The sequence below is a fragment of the Mauremys mutica genome, chromosome 4 (assembly GCF_020497125.1).
Source record: "Mauremys mutica isolate MM-2020 ecotype Southern chromosome 4, ASM2049712v1, whole genome shotgun sequence".
NCBI classification, from domain to species: Eukaryota; Metazoa; Chordata; order Testudines; family Geoemydidae; genus Mauremys; species Mauremys mutica.
In genome coordinates this window covers 60,348,701-60,365,599 of record NC_059075.1, presented here as the reverse complement: position 1 = coordinate 60,365,599, position 16,899 = coordinate 60,348,701, and the positions used below count along the sequence as shown (strand labels likewise).

Genomic DNA, 16,899 nt, shown 5'->3' with positions numbered 1-16,899 from the left:
TCCCTTCTGTTCCCCAGAAACAGTTATGAAGCCAGGTATGGACAAAGAATGAAACAAGGAGACACCATTTTCACTGCCAACCATTAGCCTTACGACTAACTTTAATCAATCAATCCTAAATCACAGTTACCCCTTGTGTAAAAGGATTATTTACATGGCTAAGATCTAATCTCAAAAGTGCTCCCACAAGGGGTCTAACAAGCTACTTATAGCACAGAGTTACAGTGTGCTTAGCTGTAGCTGTGCAAAGGAACCTACAAAGAAAAGTTGTAGCTAGTAATTCAGGTTCTGGGAATCAGCGGCACCAGTGCAGACTAATGTACTTTCTACTCATTGGCTCAGCACAAAATGCAGTAGTCTGAACTGGTGGCTGTCTGAATCCCAGAAATCACTAATATAACCAATATTTCATGACTCCATTATTAAAAACAGATTCTCGTTCAGTACAATTGAGATAGAAAAGAAATCCATACAAATGCAAATTCAAAAACAGAGGATGTTTTCAACACCCAAAAGAATGGAATTAGCATGTTGTGATCTTCATTGGAGCTACACGATGCAGTGGTTATTCTTGTATCTTGTAACACTATTTTGTTTTATTTCTCAATCATTAAAGTAACTGGGAAAATGTTTAAGTTATCACTCCTCCCATTTGACAAACCCAATAACCTTGCATAGAATCCACACAAAAAAGTTACAAATTGTTGCCAAGTGCAGTAACAATATTACTGTGCTACCTCCATTGGAAGCATCCAATTGTAGCAACAGTTATCAGGGGAATTATGGCAATGGAAACTATGACCCTCTCGGGTGTTCTAAAGAAACCATGTTAATCTAACATGCAACTATAGCCCCAAGATAAAAACTCCTCCAACCAGGACTAGTTGCTCTTGATGTGTCCCAAATATATCTGTGTAGTCACACAAATATGATAGATTCCTCAGGCAGTCTCTCCAGTGGCTGCAGTAGGAGATCATTAGTAAAAGTTGGCCATAAAGAGAAGGCAGCCTCCTTTGGTCAACAGCCTCATGTTGTTACTAGTGAAATGGAATGGGCTCCTCAGTCTTTAGCATCTCCTACTCCATCAGCATTAATAGCAAACATAGCTTCAGCCTCAGGAAGGCAAGGAGAGTCATAAATTTTGCATATTCTAGTTTCACCTCGGCCTTTTCTCAGAGAGAGCCTGACAAAGAGAAAAACAAATCAATTTATTCAAATACTGTTGGCTTTCAGTAAGTCAGCATTGCATTTCTGGTAGCATAAAGCTACCCTCATTTCACCACATTAATTGGAAATAAAAGTCACTTTTCAGTGATCAAAGATGCCCTTAGGTTTTTGAAAAAAAAAATATCAGAAAAGCTATTGCCTGACAGACCCCATACAAAAAAATCAGAAACATTTAGGTGTCTAGTTAATAATGGCTTCATGAAGACTTTGAAGAATAACACGAATGGAATTTAGGAACGTGCTCTTACCTTGTGGTTGAGGCATGTGCTATGATGTTCCCTCCAATCGGCTTTTTGGGATCTGCAGTAAACATGGCAGCTCCGTCTACCTGTGCTACCACCTGGTTAGTGATCACAACTGCCACACCAAACTATTAGGAAAGAGGCACAAAATCAAATTTCGTTTCTTTTTCACAGATAGAGCTAGTAAAAGCCAAACTCCCTGGTAACCAGATCTCCTTTGTAGGCACTACTTTCCCATTCTAGAGCTAGTGAGGTCAGTCAACTCTCCTCCCCCAGACTGATATTGGGAGATGTATGAATATGTGGAAAATCCAGTGTACGAAGTAAACTCCAGTAAGAGGAAATGTTGCAGAAAGTGGTTACTCAGAGAATGAAATAATATGGGGAATGAAGGAGACAGTCCACTGACTGTTTACCTCATCTGCAAGTCGAAGTAGCATACGCAAAAATCTGGCCAAATGCATCTGCCTGGCCGACAGCTCACCCCTGCCAGAGTAATCAGTCCTGTATAGGGCTGTGGCGCTGTCCACTATCAGCAATGCATACCTAGAGAACATGGCATAGGTATTACTTTCAGTGCCTGTCTGGCTCTCATAAGCATTTCAGGGCAGGAACCTTCATTTGTCTTTGTACAATGTCCAGCACATTGCGGGCATTACTGAAACAAAATAAATCAACATAACTGTCCTTCCAACTATCAGGAGCGATTTTTTTAAAAAGACACCTCCATAATACAATAGTTATACAATGCGTAGTGATCTAAAGGCCATACCCATTTCCCCATAATTAAGATGGTGCAAAACTCTTCTCTCCTACCCCTCTCCTCAGTTGTTTCAAGAGTATGAGAAAGGACTGGCACTGACCCTGTATGGCCAGTCTTATGTTCTCAGGGTAGATGAGGCATAGTGCACACTCTGAGTGGGGTTTCCTCAAGAATGATCAGGTTTTCTAGGGAGGAGAACACAGCTGGTACCAACCCAAATACATTTTCAAATGGGGCTGAACTCACCAACCCACCACTTACTGAACATCAATACCCGTAGCACTGTGCGCCTAACATGTCCCACTCAGTCCTTTGCTATGGTGCATTAAGAGGCTGCAGTAGTTTAGGAACTATGACAACTAGCACTACAGTTAGTCAAAGTTTGAAGGTTTTGGAGCAGGATGGAGTCTCCACAACAGTAGGGCTCAATCCTACAGGGTGCACAGATCAGCTAACCACTCAAGGATGTAAGTAGCCCATCAACTTCAGTGGGGCTACTCACATGTATCAGAACTTGTAAGCATGTGCTTTAATGTTTTGATTAATCAGCTCAGAGTGATCAACACCTTGGAAGATCAAGCCTTTAATGAATAGTTTCTAGATCAGGGATGGACAAACTTTTTGGTCCAAGGGCCACATCAGGGTTGTGAAATAGTATGGGTTAATAGGCTGCACGTCCCCAAACAGCCTGGTCCCTGCCTCCTCCCACTTCCTGTCCCTAACTGCCCCCCACCCAGGACCCCACCCCTTATCCAGCTCCCCTGCTCCCAGTTCCCTGACTGCCCCCATCCACATCCTCACCCCTGACAGGCCCCACAGGACTCCCACCCCCTATCTAACCCCCCCTCCCTGTCCTCTGACCGCCCCCTCCTGGGACCCCCTCCCCTATTCAACCCCCCACTCTGCCCCCAGCCCCTTTTGGAATGTGGCCCTGCGAACATGGGTGGAGGACTCAGGAGGAGCAGGGGCAGCTGCGCAGCCGGAGAGAAGCAGCGGTTTCCCCTTTAAAGTGCTGCTTCTCTCCGGCTGGCTGCACGGCCACCCGGTGCTCCTCCTGAGTCCTTTGGCCACGTTCGCCGCACTCCTGCCTCCCGCACCTCCCGCCTGCCCCCTGAGGCTGCGGGTGAGCCTCCCTCCCTGCTCTCCCCTGCCCGTCCACCCACCCCGTGCAAGGGGGTACACCGGTGCTGAGCTGCCCGGCGGCACAGTGAGCTGAGGCTTCAGGGGAGAGAGGACAGCTGGAGAGGGGCTGGGGGCTAGCCTCCCTGGCTGGGAGCTCAGGGGCCGTGCAGGACGGTCCCGCGGGCCGGATGTGGACCGCAGGCCGTACTTTGCCCATCTCTGTTCTAGATACCTACATAAATCAGTTTATTCTTCTCTCCAGTTCAACTACTGATTTTAATTCTAAACTAAATTAAATCCATCACAGCCCTCTGATTATATCACAGTTCTTTAACACTCAACATTTGAATTCAATTTCCCCTTTCCTAAAAATTAATGTGAACTGAACTGCATCTACTGCTGGCACCTACTCTTTGTAAAATACTACTCTCCAACCTACCACAGCATGAGTCAGAATCACCCAAAATTTCACCAGCAGTTATGGAACATCTCTTATTTACAAATATTTGCAGTTTCACATGAGGCTTATTGGCTGGATCCCTCTTTTAGTGGGATGACCCATTGTCTCTTCTGAAAAGAATCAAGACTGGTCTCATGACAGGTATTATAGAGTGTAGATACGTTTAAAAGTATTTGATGAAAAATTAATAATATTTAGTATCTGTTTTGCAATTATGCAATCTACACACTTGTCCTTCATTTTGGGTAACTTTACAGATTGTCATTTAAGAGTGCACAAGTTATTTCTGTTTGTCAGTTTTGTTACCTTGATTCAGCCATCATAGCAGATGCCTGATAAAGGAGCTGGGTCTGATGGTCTGTGTTAAATGCTCGAGCATATGCAACATTATCAAGGACATTACTGCCAGATAAGCCATACCTAGAGAAACAAATCAGATGGGAACAACTTGGGAGATTCTGTAACTTTGTCTACAGCAGTTAACTAGCAGGTGCACCTGAAGGCTAGATTAAACTGATCCTACAGGTTGGATGGGGAGAGAGAGATATTGAGATTCTTATAGGTAAATAAAAACTGGTGATAAAAAGAGCAATTAACTTGAAAATAAACTGGTGATAAAAAGAGCAATTAACTTGAAAATAAAAATGATCTCCCCATTGAACTCACAGGATCTTACTGCCTAGAAACAGCAGCCACCCACCACCATCCAGGACACCTTTGCAAAACAAAGAGAACAAGAGAATGAAAAGACACAAATTACCATCCTGCAATGGAATACACTAAAGGCAGTGTGACACGCCAATAAAACATAAGACTGAAAAAAGATTCATGAACTTTTGATTATAAATTCAAGAGGTATCTATGTAAAGAGTAATAAACAATCCTCTATCTGCAATACTTCAGTCACTGCTCCATTACTAAAGGTTGGAGCCACCTTTATGACTGATTTCTTGCCATTGGGCATATTGATGATGACCCAGAGGTCCCTTAAAATTCAGAGAACAGCTGGTTAAGTACATCCTTCCACAAAGCCAAGTGTGTTGGCCAAGAAGCTGGTAGTTGTACCAGTTTGTTGCCATATAGCATATTTGGTTTACCAAATATAGTCTTGGAAAGGCCTACAGACCCTGAGTGAGTGTTGCATATAGACTGGTAGCTGTGCAGTGTGATTTTACAATATAGATCATACTATGAAGTCATCCAAAGCAAGTGAAGCACCTGTGGCTTTCCCCATAGTATAGCTCATGTGGGGTTTTGGCACAGACCACCACCACCACCACCACCAGAAGAAATGTGCTGAGGAAGTCTCTGTAATGACAGTCAGGGCCTCTAGATGGAAACACCTTTGGGCGGATTGAGAGGGCACAATCACTTACAGATTGATAAACCTTGCCTGTGTGTGTACTAGTTACTCCAGGAGGAAACAAGTAAAGGGATTTTTTTTAAAGACAGGAAATTGGTGCAGGGCAGGTTTTTTCCAAAAGCAGACAGCATTCTGACAAACCACAAACCCGAAGCAGGTTAGCCAGAGGAAAGCAGGAAGCCAGCTGAATACTTTTACTGTTAGATCTCTGCAGAACATCTTAACCGTTGTATCCAAAGCAAACCAGCCTTTCTGCATGACCCAACAGGCTGCAGGCCAGAAACACAATGTTCATTTTATTGGGAAGTCCAGCTGGCAGGGTGTTTTGGTTAATTAATGCTGCTGATCCCTCTGGTCTAGTGCTGAGATTCTAGTTAACTAGATCTGTTAATTATTACAGTACTAGAAGTGTTAGCCTCAGATTTTGAAGAAGGGACTACAGATTTCACAGCTTTTCAGAGATTGGGAATATTGGCCCAACTTTTCTGACAAGAACCTAGTTCTAATAGATATCGTGAAGAGGTTTACACATGGGATGCTCTATTGTTTCTACAGTAATATTTGTAGGCTAAGCTCAAAATGAAATCTTTTGAATGTACAGCACTTTAGGCAGAACTGGGTTTACAAGGAACAGCTACTAAAAAGTAAATTAGTGTCATCATCTGTAATAAAGGCTAGTTATTCTAGCTGTTCAATAAAGTTGGAGAACGGTCACAAAATGTGTTTGCCAAAAGCCAATCTATGCATACTGTTTCAAACTTCTTCTGTATAGGTGGACAGCTGTAATGTGAGAAGATCTTGTAGGAACTGTCCTTACATGCAGCTTCCACTGAAGTATATATAAGGAGTCAAGTTGATGTACAATGTGATCACTGGACAACTTACTGATGAGGCAATGCATGCATTTGTTTTAACTAGAGCCAGTGAATTTCTAACCATAAGTACAGACCTTTCAGCCACAGCAAGCAGACGTTCTGGGCGGAAGGTACCCTCTGTGTCGATGTACATGGCCTTTCCTTCGCCACCACCGCGGTCAATGGGAAGCTAATGAGAACAAGTAAATGTCCCTGAACACAGTTTCCAGGTCTGGGAAATTAAAGCCAATTACTGCATCACACCCTACTGATACTAGTACATTTAGTGATACACCAGAATCAGTGAGCCAAACAGCCTTCCTCTGTCCGAGAAACAAGCTGGAAAGTGAAAAACCCCAGTACAGGAGCCTAATTTTCAAAATGGATACATAAGTTAGGGTACTCAATTCTATACCAAGTGCACAAATCAGAACTAAGGTTCCTAAAACCTGAGCGCCCAATAACCAATTTGAACACAAAAACACTAACTTATGCACCCTAACTTAAGTGGTCAAGTTGAATACTCTGCCCTTGGCATAATATGCATAAGAAGCTAATTTAAAGACAACCCTCTTATTCAGTCTTAAGTAACCATTTCCACCTTACACTTATGTACTGTCTGAGAACAAGAGCCAATTGAAGCTTGTATGAAAGGACATGAGATGAAGCTTGAGACATGTAAAACACAAACAGCTGGACAGGGGATGAGTTGGGCTCATGTAAACAGCTTTACCTTCCTTTTCTCAGTTGTTGGCAAGGAGAGAGGTTTTTTGCAGGTTAGAGAGAAACCAGAAAGTTTGTTTTCAGAACTCAAATTTCCCCAAAGAACCAAAGCAAGGCAACAACTAGCTTCCTGAGTACCATTTATTATTTCTGTAGTTTGAACATAAATTTGGTTTTTATTTCCATGCTTGATATCTATCATAGGTTTCTTTTTAAATATATTGAATCTCTACTAAAGTTACCCCTACAACCAGAGTAAGCATGGTACATGAGATCCTAGCAAGTTGCCAATTCAGTCCATGGTGTCACAAAGTCTGGATAGTTTCTGCTATACACTATATGTGACTACAGATATTTTGCACTACCTTTTTAGCTGCATGCTTATTTGTACGAGTGAGAAAGGTACTTTGATTGGCAAGGATTCAGAAACAATGTTTTTCTAAATACATATTTGACTTTAATAAAATGACCAACCACTTACTTGACAAGTTACTGCCAGCGTGTGACACAACTGTGTCTTCCCAGTGCGGAATTCCCCAAACATCTCAGTTATGGACCCTGTTTCTATTCCCCCTGGAAAAGAAAAAAACAATCACACTTGTATTAACATCATAGGCTATAAATGCACAACACAAGCATATAATTTCAGAGTTATGGGGACTTGTCTGTCAGATATGTTTTCTGTAGCTGCGTAGCTTTGCTTTAGAAGAGATCACTTACATTTCAAACTCAATGAATTAGTTAGTTATAACAACAGTTCTGGGTACCTGGGTTTGTGCATGTTGTGGATAAGAAGGCCAGATAAGAGTTCTTATGAGAACAGGTTAGCTAAGTTAAGGGGAACACCATTCTACTTTGCATTTCTCATGTAGGCAGGGAGGATTAGGGAGAAGCAAATACCTGCTTCTATTTCTCAATAAAACTTCAGTACTAGTCAATAACAGGAAATGTATTTAAAATGTAAAACTATGTCTTGTGTCCTCCCACATCCAGTGAAGTTCCTTTCCTATTGGAACTTCTCCTGCAGCTTTCTCTGGAGGTGCTAGCTGTGTGGAACTGATCATTATAAGGCAGAGCAGTGCTAAGGAGATTCCAGTGCAGTTAGCAGAAAACCTCTTATACCATGCACTTCTCATATGGGGTTTATGATTTCCAGAAGTGACAGGAGAGCTAACTAAAATAATGCACCAAGATAATAAGTAGAATTAACACCTTGAAGCAGTTTATCAAGTTCTTTGGATCCAGTGGTGATCTGGATGATCTCGGACCTCCGCTGGTGGAACTCTGTTGCTGTGGTGAAACCCATTGGAATCACTTTAGCTGCTTCTGCCTGAAGACAAGGATAACAAAACCAAACTATATATAGGGTGAAGGGGAGACATATTGTGTGTTTACAAGCTGTATTATCTCTCGTATAACTAACAAATACAGGAATTTTCCTCTTCCACAATGTGGAGAAGCATTTACAAAAATGGGCATGTATTTCAGCACATTTCTTCTGGTCAGATTATACCTTCAGTTACTTGTACCTATAGTTGGAAGGAAATCTCATTCAAAGAACTATCTCCAGAATCTATTTTCCCTATTTTACAGCAACAATCATTTTCACAAAACCCAGCTTGCCTTATTCCTCCATGTGTGAAGATAGAAATATTTAGTATGTGCACATATTTTATTTTGAAAACTAGCTAGCTAGCTCCCTATTGTTGGTGAGGAAAGCTTTGAGTTTTATCAGCTCATATTTTGATGAATGAAAAGTGGTTCCAGTGTCTTAAGAACATGTCTATTCTTGTCTATAGTACACAGTTGACAAATCTGAAAAGAGGCTAGTGCCACAGAATAGAGTAATTTAAAGAACACCAGTCAGCCTATCACTTCCAGTAGCACAGATGCACACAGTGTCAGCATCTGTATTATCCACAGTTTCCAACTCAGTTGTCAATCCAGAGTTCATGGCTGCTTTGATATCATTGGACAGGAGTCCCAAAACATACAACTACAAACAGTTCTCAAATGTTCTTAATATGAACATACCAACACCGTTGTAGCATGGTTTTATAGGTATTGCTATAAAGTGGATACATTGAACCATGTTCAGGCAGAACTGTGTTAAAAAACTGTTCTTAAACACACTGTTCTGGTCAATATGGTTACAAGCCAAAAGTAGACAGGTCCCCCTGTACACAAGTTTTATAAAACTATCTCCACTGATTTATAACAAATATTAGCAAGAACACACACCACAGCATTCTGACTACTACATAGGGCCTTCCAGCCAATTTGTAAGGCTGTGTATTAGTCATTGCCATGACTTTCACGACAAAAAAAAAATTACATTTAGGGTTTTTTTATTCATAGTAAGTTGTCTTTTTTGTATCTCCAGCTTGCCCACCACCAAGCAAGAACTCTTCCATCAGTTTTTACAAATTTGGCTTTATAGGAAAATACGGGAATGTAACCAAGTAATAGTAAACAGAGTTTTTATAAACTCTTAAAAGTAAATATGTTAAAATACTTGTATTACAAAATGAAGGGTATTTTCAGAAAAACAATGTGACCCTGTGGCTTTTTGCATATTTTCCCTGTAAACTGTAGGCTTCACATTGTTTGTCACGAAGAACAAACTTAGGCCAGGTCTATACTACATACTTACTTCGATATAACTATATCGTTCAGGGTTGTGAAAAATCCACACCCCTGAGCAACATAGTTTATGCTGACCTTAACCCCCCGTGAAGACAGTGCTATGTCCGCAGGAGAGCTTCTCATGCCAACACAGCTACAGTCTCTCATGGAGGTACAGTCATTAAGTTGACAGGAGAGCTCTCTCCCATTGGCTTAGAGTGTTCACCAGAAGCACCAAGATTTTTAAAAGGTAATTAGTGGTTTCAGGTGCCCCCCTTGAGACACTTTAAAGGGGCTCTGTTTTCAAGAAGTGCTGGGCACCAACAAATTGAGGTCCCCAAGATCACTTATTTATTTAATTGGATTAAATTGTTTATGTAACTGGAAAGTATAATTACCAAGATTTTGTCAGCCTTGGCTTCACTGATGCCTTTAATATTTAGTAGCTCCTTCTTTGGTGCATAAGCAACAGCCTCAACTGTGTGAAATCCAGCTTCTTCCAACTTCTTAACATCATTTGCATTTATACCACATTGCTGAAAGAAAAAAGAAAAAAAATATTTTATATTATATAAAACATTCAAGAGCAGACACACTGATCCAGCCTGATCCAACTTCCACCAACGTCAATGGAAACTCTCTAATTGACGTCAGTGGGAGCTGGATCAGACTATAAGTCTAATTCTGCAAGGCAACATTAATGAGTGTCCCTTCCCCATCCAATTGCAAATAAAACCATAGCTGAAATGACTGCTTCTCTCCATAAATTCTCCTTTATACTATATATTATTTGCATGTGTCAGTATCAATGTTAAAGATACCACATCATATGAAACAGGCACTATTTGGCTTATTAGCTATTGAAGAAGGAGCAGTACAAGTTCAGCAAAAGGAGTCCATCCTGCCCCAACAGGATATTCAGCATGTTAATTTTATGTTGTGGTTCAGAATCTAACCTCTTTATGAACAAAGTTACAGTTTTATTTGGTTTCAGTGCATTTATTACAAACCTTGGAGTACCAGTATATTTTATTAGAGTGGTAACTGAACATTCGTATTAATGCATTCCTGAAGTTAATCTTTCACATTTTTTAAATACATTTCTGGACAAGATTTTTTTTCTTTGACAAAAGTCAAGTAGTCAAGCCAGCGGCAATTTTTCAATGCAATTCTAGTTAAATATAAAGACGGTTGGTTTGTTTGGTAAACAGTTCCTGAGCTAGCCACTCTTTACATACCTCTAGCCTAGATATGGGCTGTGGACCCAAGCTCTCTTCCTCAGTTGATGTCTCTGCATTTGCTTCATATTGCATTTGCATGGCCATTGCGCCAAATATTAAATACAACTTCCCTAAGAGAAAATACAATATTTGTAGCATCACAAAAATCCACTGCCTAAACAAGCTTCTCTTCGACAAGACAATCAAATGTTTCTAAACATACTGCACTTGTTCCACAGCTTTTTCATCATAGAATACAGGAACTTTTCTCTCCCACATGGTATTAAACTGTTTGTATATTACAGCGAATGATTAATTCCTTATGTGTATTTTTCTCTTTGTGCAACTCACTAAAAAATGTTAAAGGTCATCTAATAAAAAATGATAGGGGATGTAACAGAGAATTTTCCAAAATGTAATTTTAAATCTAAATGATGAAGAGTGTGATATCAAAGATCTCTTTATAGGATTTCTTGTTGATTATCCACCACTCTTGGAGACTCATTTTAGCACCAAATTCCCTTGACATAAAAGATTACAAAGACATTATTCTGAAGATTGAATCAAGTCTGCAATTTATGACATACTTTGAGTTGACTATATCCCTGATATTTATCTGGCCCCAACACATACTAAACAAATTTGGCTCCTGGAAGGGAAGTTTATGATTTTTTTCCATATATATTTCTGTAGGAGTTTAAGAGATCTAGCCTGATGTTTTGGATGTTGGGAAAAGGGATGTGAGAAAGACCTGCAACAATTAAAGGAACAATGACTAAGGCTACATTTTAGTCACAGGTATTTTGAGTAAAGTCATGGACAGGTCACAGGCAGTAAACAAAAATTAATAGCTCAGGACCGGTCCATGACTTGTACTATAGACCCCTGACTAAATCTTGGGGAGCGGTGCAGCAGGGGTGCTGGGGTGGGTGGGTGTATACGCGCACACTGCAGGTGCTTGGAGGGGTGAGGGGGGCAGCCTGGGGGTTGGAAGGCTCCCTACCTGCCTCCCTGGAAGTGGTAACATCCTTCAGCTCCGGCAGAGGCATGGCCAGGCAGCTCTGCCAATGGGAGCTATGGGGGTGGTGCTTGCAGGCGGAGACAGCATGCAGAGCCACCTGACTGCGCATCTCTCTGAGAGCCAAGGAATGTCGCTGCTTCCAGGGAGCCCCCCCTGAGGTAAATGCTACCCAGAGTCCTCATTCCCTCCCGCATCCCAACCTTCAGCCTGAGCACCCCATCCAAACTCCTGCTGCTGGGTGCAGGGGAGCAGTGGGTGCTGCAGAAGTCACGGAGGTCACAGAAAGTCACAGAATCTGTGACTTCCATGATAAACTCATAGCCTTAACAATGACCTCTCACAGAAAACTCAGAAAAAATGTTATTTAAAAACATTGCCTAGGTCATTATCTGTTTGCCTTTTATTTATAGGGACAGAATACACAAAATAGCTTTTGGGGTTTTAAATGTCCATCTATCCCAGTTGCTATTAGCTGCTCTGAGACCAAAGAGACCTATGTGAAAGAATATAAGAATTGACATACTGGATCAGAGACAAAAACCATCTAGTCCAGTACCCTGTCTCCAAGAGTCATTAGTATCAGATGCTTCAGAGAAGGTGAAAGAATCTCACTGCAGGCAAATATGGCAATCTGTTCCCATTAGGCCTCATCTTGGACTTGGATATGATCTTAAATCCCTGGAGCATGAGCTTTAATATCCCTTCCAAATTTTTTAATCATAGATTATGACAACTCTGGATAGTCTTGTTATCCACATAAATGTCAAATCCCTTTTTGAATCTTGTTAAGTTCTTGCCCTCAATGACATCCAGTAGCAATGACATCCACAGTTTAATTACACACATTGTGTGAAAAAGTGTTTTCTTTTACTGTTCTGAATTTCCCACTTTAGTTTTGTTGACTGTCCCCTTATTCTTGTGTTATGAGGCAGGCAAAAAAGTTCCTAAACTACCTTTTCTATACCATTCATTACTGTATACACTTTTATCATGTCCTCTATTATTCAACTCCTTTCTAAGGTCAGGAAACCCAATCTTTTCATTCTCTCTGCCATGAGATTTTTTCTCAACTCCCTGATCACTTTCTGAACCTCTTCTAAGTCTGTATTATCCCTTTTGAGAAGGATAGCAACTGCACAAAATAGTCCAGGTGAGGCTGTATCGCTGATTTTATATGACAAGAGTCTCCATATTATTTGCCATCCCATTCCTTATATATCCTAACACGGTTTGCTTTTTTGATTACAGCTCTATATTAAGTAGAGATCTTTGATGACCTGTCTACAGTGACACCCAAGTCTCCTTGAGTTGCTACTGAGCTGGGTGCAGTTATTAATATTTTTGGTACCGCCACTAAGAATGCCTTCAAATATAACAGACATTCAGGGCCCAACCTCCCAAACACCGCCCTGAATAACTTTACTCATGTACCCCGACCCCGGGCCTTTGAAGTCAGTGGAACTACGCAGGGCCCAGGCAGAGTTATTCATGTGCGGAGGATGGGCCCGCCCATTGGCCCTGCTCCGCAGCCTGAGGGCCCCAATTTAGATCAATCTGGGCAGCGCCGGGCACGCAAACAGCGCGGCAGAAACAGCCGGGCAGGGGGGGGGGCAGCGAGGAGGAGGCGCCCGGCTGGGCCTTGAGGCCGCGCAGCCGCCCGGGTACCGGCCCCCCTCAGGCGCGGGGCGCTGTCCCGGTGCGGAGGGGGGCGCTGAGGCCGCCCCGCACTCACCCCGCCGCCGCCGCCGCAGCGGCTCCTGTCCCGCGGGCTGGCCCGGCCCGTTGGCTCTCCCCGTCGCCCGACTCCACTAGCAGATTCGGAAGAGCCCGCCAGACCGTCACGTGACGTGACGCGCGCGCCGATGGGATCCTTCCCTGCGACGCGACGCCCCCTTCCTGGCGCCGCCTTGTCATCGGGATCCACCGGCGGCGTCGGTGTCACTGAGCATGCGCCTGAGAGCTGAGCGTGCTCAGTAACATCTGTTGAAGCCGCTGCCCTCATGTCACTGGATCGCACCGGGCCGCGATCCGGGCCGTTCCCGAGGCCGGGAGGGGGCGGGGGAATCTGCGCAGGGCCGAGCCCGCTGCACAGGAGGGTCAGACAGCCGGAAGCAGGGGGCCAAGCCAGGGACAGGGGGCGATGCAGGACGGTGCATCTCAGCACCCGCTTCTCCAGGCACGATACACCGCCCTGCATAGCCAAGGCAGCGCGTCCGTGTCCGACAGGAAGGATGTATGGAGCTGCTAAAGGAGACCGGCTTTAGTGACATATTTTACATGCCCACGTGCCGCCCCCTCACGCCCCCCCCCCGATATAGTTGTCATTCATGGCTATAGCGTTTAAAAGAGTAACGTATGGGTTTATATCTGCATAAAGCCTCATAGCAGTTCACAAATTTGGCTGAGTTGCTTTTCTCCTTGTCTGAATAGGACCGCCTTGTCCTTAGAACCCACCACCGCCATGGTTTCACTCCTTTAAATTATTTATTTTTTAAAATGTTATTTTTAGGGCTCTTGGCACTTCATCATTTGCTTTTCTTGGCATTTTGGAGAGGGATGTCATCCTGCTATTTAATTTATATTTTTATAGCAAATAATAATTGAAAATAGTAATAGTTGCTAGTAAGTTTCAGCAATCACATCAGTGCTTCTAGTGTAATACAGCCTGTTTTGTTTGCCATTTTTTTTATTATAACACATTTATTATTTGGGACCATATAACTTCAAGGCTGACTGATTTCCTGGGTAGGTATCAAAACTGCTGCTGCTGTTGTTGTGCCTCTCTGTCATCCAAGTGAGGAAGGCAGGGATCCCCAAGGAACTGTGACCCTTAAACTCCCCCTTGAACAGAATAGATGGCATTTTTGTTCTTAGCTCTTGCAAAGAGGTCCACTTCTGGAAACCCCAAGCCTGAAATATGCTGACAAAAACCTAGGAATCCAACTCCCATTCGTAGTCTTAGGAAAAACACATGCTAAGAGTATCGGCAGTAAAATTTTGCTTGTCCAGGAGATACATTGCTGACTTTTTTATGTGATACACCAGTTCTACAACTTTATTGTCTTGGTAAAGAGGAAAAGGGATCCTGCTCCTCCCTGCCAACTGATATAGAACATGCAGGCTATGTTTCTGTCAAGACTTTGATAGACCTGTGTCTGGTGAGAGGCAGAAAATGAAAGCAGGCATTTCTGACCACTCCATCCAACAGGTTGATATGGAAGGTGGTTTCTTAGAGTGACCATCTGTCCTGTATCAGGAGAGCACTAAGGTACGTCTCCATCCTAACAGAAATGCATCTGTGGTTACAGTTAGTATTGGTGTTTGTTGGAGGAAGAGAACTCCCACCTCTACACTGCAATGAGCCTTCCACAAGTCTAGGGAGTTTTCAACTGTTGAGGAACTGACCCATTTATCTAGGCTGTGTCTGTAAAGTAAACTGATCCGAGCTGCCCCTGGAAACAGCAAAGGCGTAATCTTGTATGTTCTGTCACACTAGTGCAAGCTGCCATGTGATCTAGAAGTTGAAGAGAGTTTCTGACAGAAGTCTAGGGTGAATAGTTTTGACACTACTAAACCTTGTCCGACCTGTCCATGAGAAGAAAGTCTCTGGCTGCCAAAGAATCCAGGGATGCCCCTATAAATTGATCCGAACATGAGTTAAGTCTTCAGTTGAATGTGGGAAAATCCACACTAAGTCCAAGAACAGAGAAAGCACTTCCCATGCAGTGGTCAATAACACCTCATGTAGGACTGACTCTTGAGCAACCAATCGTCAAGGTACAGGAATACTACAATTGCCTGACAATGCAAACAGGCAGCCACCATTGACAGACCACTGTAAACATCCTTGGAGCAGAGTTGAGAACAAATGGAGCACCCAATACTGAAAGTGATCCCGGCCTATGACAAAACACAGGAACCTTCTGTGGGATGGTGTCTTGCAATACAGAAGTACTAGTCTTGAAGATTGAGGGCTGAAAATCAATCCCCCTGAATCTAGAGAAGGAATTATAGTTGTTAGTCACCATCCTGAACTTTTGAGACCTAATGAATTTGTTTAGCAGTCTTAGATCTAAGATTGGCACAAGGAAGTACCTTGGGTGGAAGCTCCTTCCCCTGTGCTGAACAGGGACTGGTTCTATCACTCCTAAATGAAGAAGGGAGTTTATTTCATGTCCTACTAAGAACTTGTGACAAGGATTTTTGAAGGGGGATGGAGAAAGGGGATGATGAGGAGGGATGGAGGTAAAATGGATAGTGTAACCCAATTATTATTTCCAGCACCCATTTGTCGGGTGGGTTAGAGGATCTCTTTCTCTGGATCTCTTTCTTTGAGGGTCTGTTGGTCTCTGAAAACAGAGGATTACACTGGGTGGAATCTTTCAGCTGTACACAGGCTACTGGATTTTCTTTTGTTTGCAGGTGTGTAGATGCCTAATGAATGTAATGCAGCCCCGGAGTCTTTAAGGGTATGCAATGATTTGTCAGTATTCTCCATGAACATAGTCAGTCCATCAAGCAGGAGATCCTCTACTGTATTCTGGACTTCTCTGGGGAAACCAGACAACTGTAGCCAGGATGCCCTGCTACTGGATGCTAATGCTGTGGAGAGGGAACTGGCTGTGGTATCTGCAGCATCAAGAGCTGCCTGAAGAGGTGTTCTAGCCAGTAAATGCCCCTCAATAATGATAGCCTGAAATTGTTCCTGTTGGTCTCGAGGAAAATGTTGAATAATGGAACCAAATTTTGCATAATTTACAACTGTAAAGTTGTATTTGGACATCAGCACCTGGGACTTCACAATGCAGAATTGTAGGATTTTCTCACCAGAAGGTGCAGGTGCTTCTGGTCTCTAGCATATGGGATGGACTTACACCGGTGTTGTTTGCGCTATTCATTCACCACATTTACCAACACAGAATTCATTGGAGATTGAAAAAAAAATAAGAACTGAGTCCTTGGTGGGAACATAATACTTTTTATCGACTCTCTCAAACATAGGTGTTACAGTAGCTGGGGTTTGCCAAATGGCTTTTGAAGGTTCCAGCAGAGCCTCGTTGATAGGAAGGGCAACTCTGGATGGTGTCAGAGTGAAGAATATCCACAGCTTGTGTTGGGATTCTTTGACCTTCTCAAGAGATATCCAGAGGGATTCTGCCACCTGTTTAATGAGATCTCGAAACTGCTGAAAATTGCCGATAGATGGAGGAGGAGGCATTACTGCCTCATCAGGTGATGAGATGAGATGGTAGTCTCATGGGTAGCCTCTTTGTCCTCCC

At 42.9% G+C, this 16,899-nt stretch overlaps 1 protein-coding gene across 2 annotated transcripts; it reads right to left on the bottom strand.

Annotated features, from left to right (window-relative positions):
- Nucleotides 1-67: 67 nt before the first annotated feature.
- RAD51 (RAD51 recombinase) lies at nt 68-13,554 on the bottom strand. Of its 2 annotated transcripts, none has more exons than XM_045014016.1 (10): nt 13,353-13,554; nt 10,618-10,730; nt 9,778-9,915; nt 7,967-8,084; nt 7,236-7,327; nt 6,127-6,221; nt 4,121-4,234; nt 1,886-2,015; nt 1,476-1,597; nt 68-1,183 (listed from the first exon to the last, which is right to left on the bottom strand). In XM_045014016.1, the coding sequence occupies exons 2-10, from the start codon at nt 10,702-10,704 to the stop codon at nt 1,060-1,062; spliced, it is 1,020 nt and encodes a 339-aa protein (XP_044869951.1). In that variant the 5' UTR covers nt 10,705-10,730; nt 13,353-13,554; the 3' UTR covers nt 68-1,059. The 2 variants fall into 2 exon arrangements, with proteins under 2 accessions (XP_044869951.1, XP_044869953.1); XM_045014018.1 differs by having other exon boundaries at nt 10,618-10,731; nt 13,357-13,554.
- Between the last annotated feature and the right edge of the window lie 3,345 nt (nt 13,555-16,899).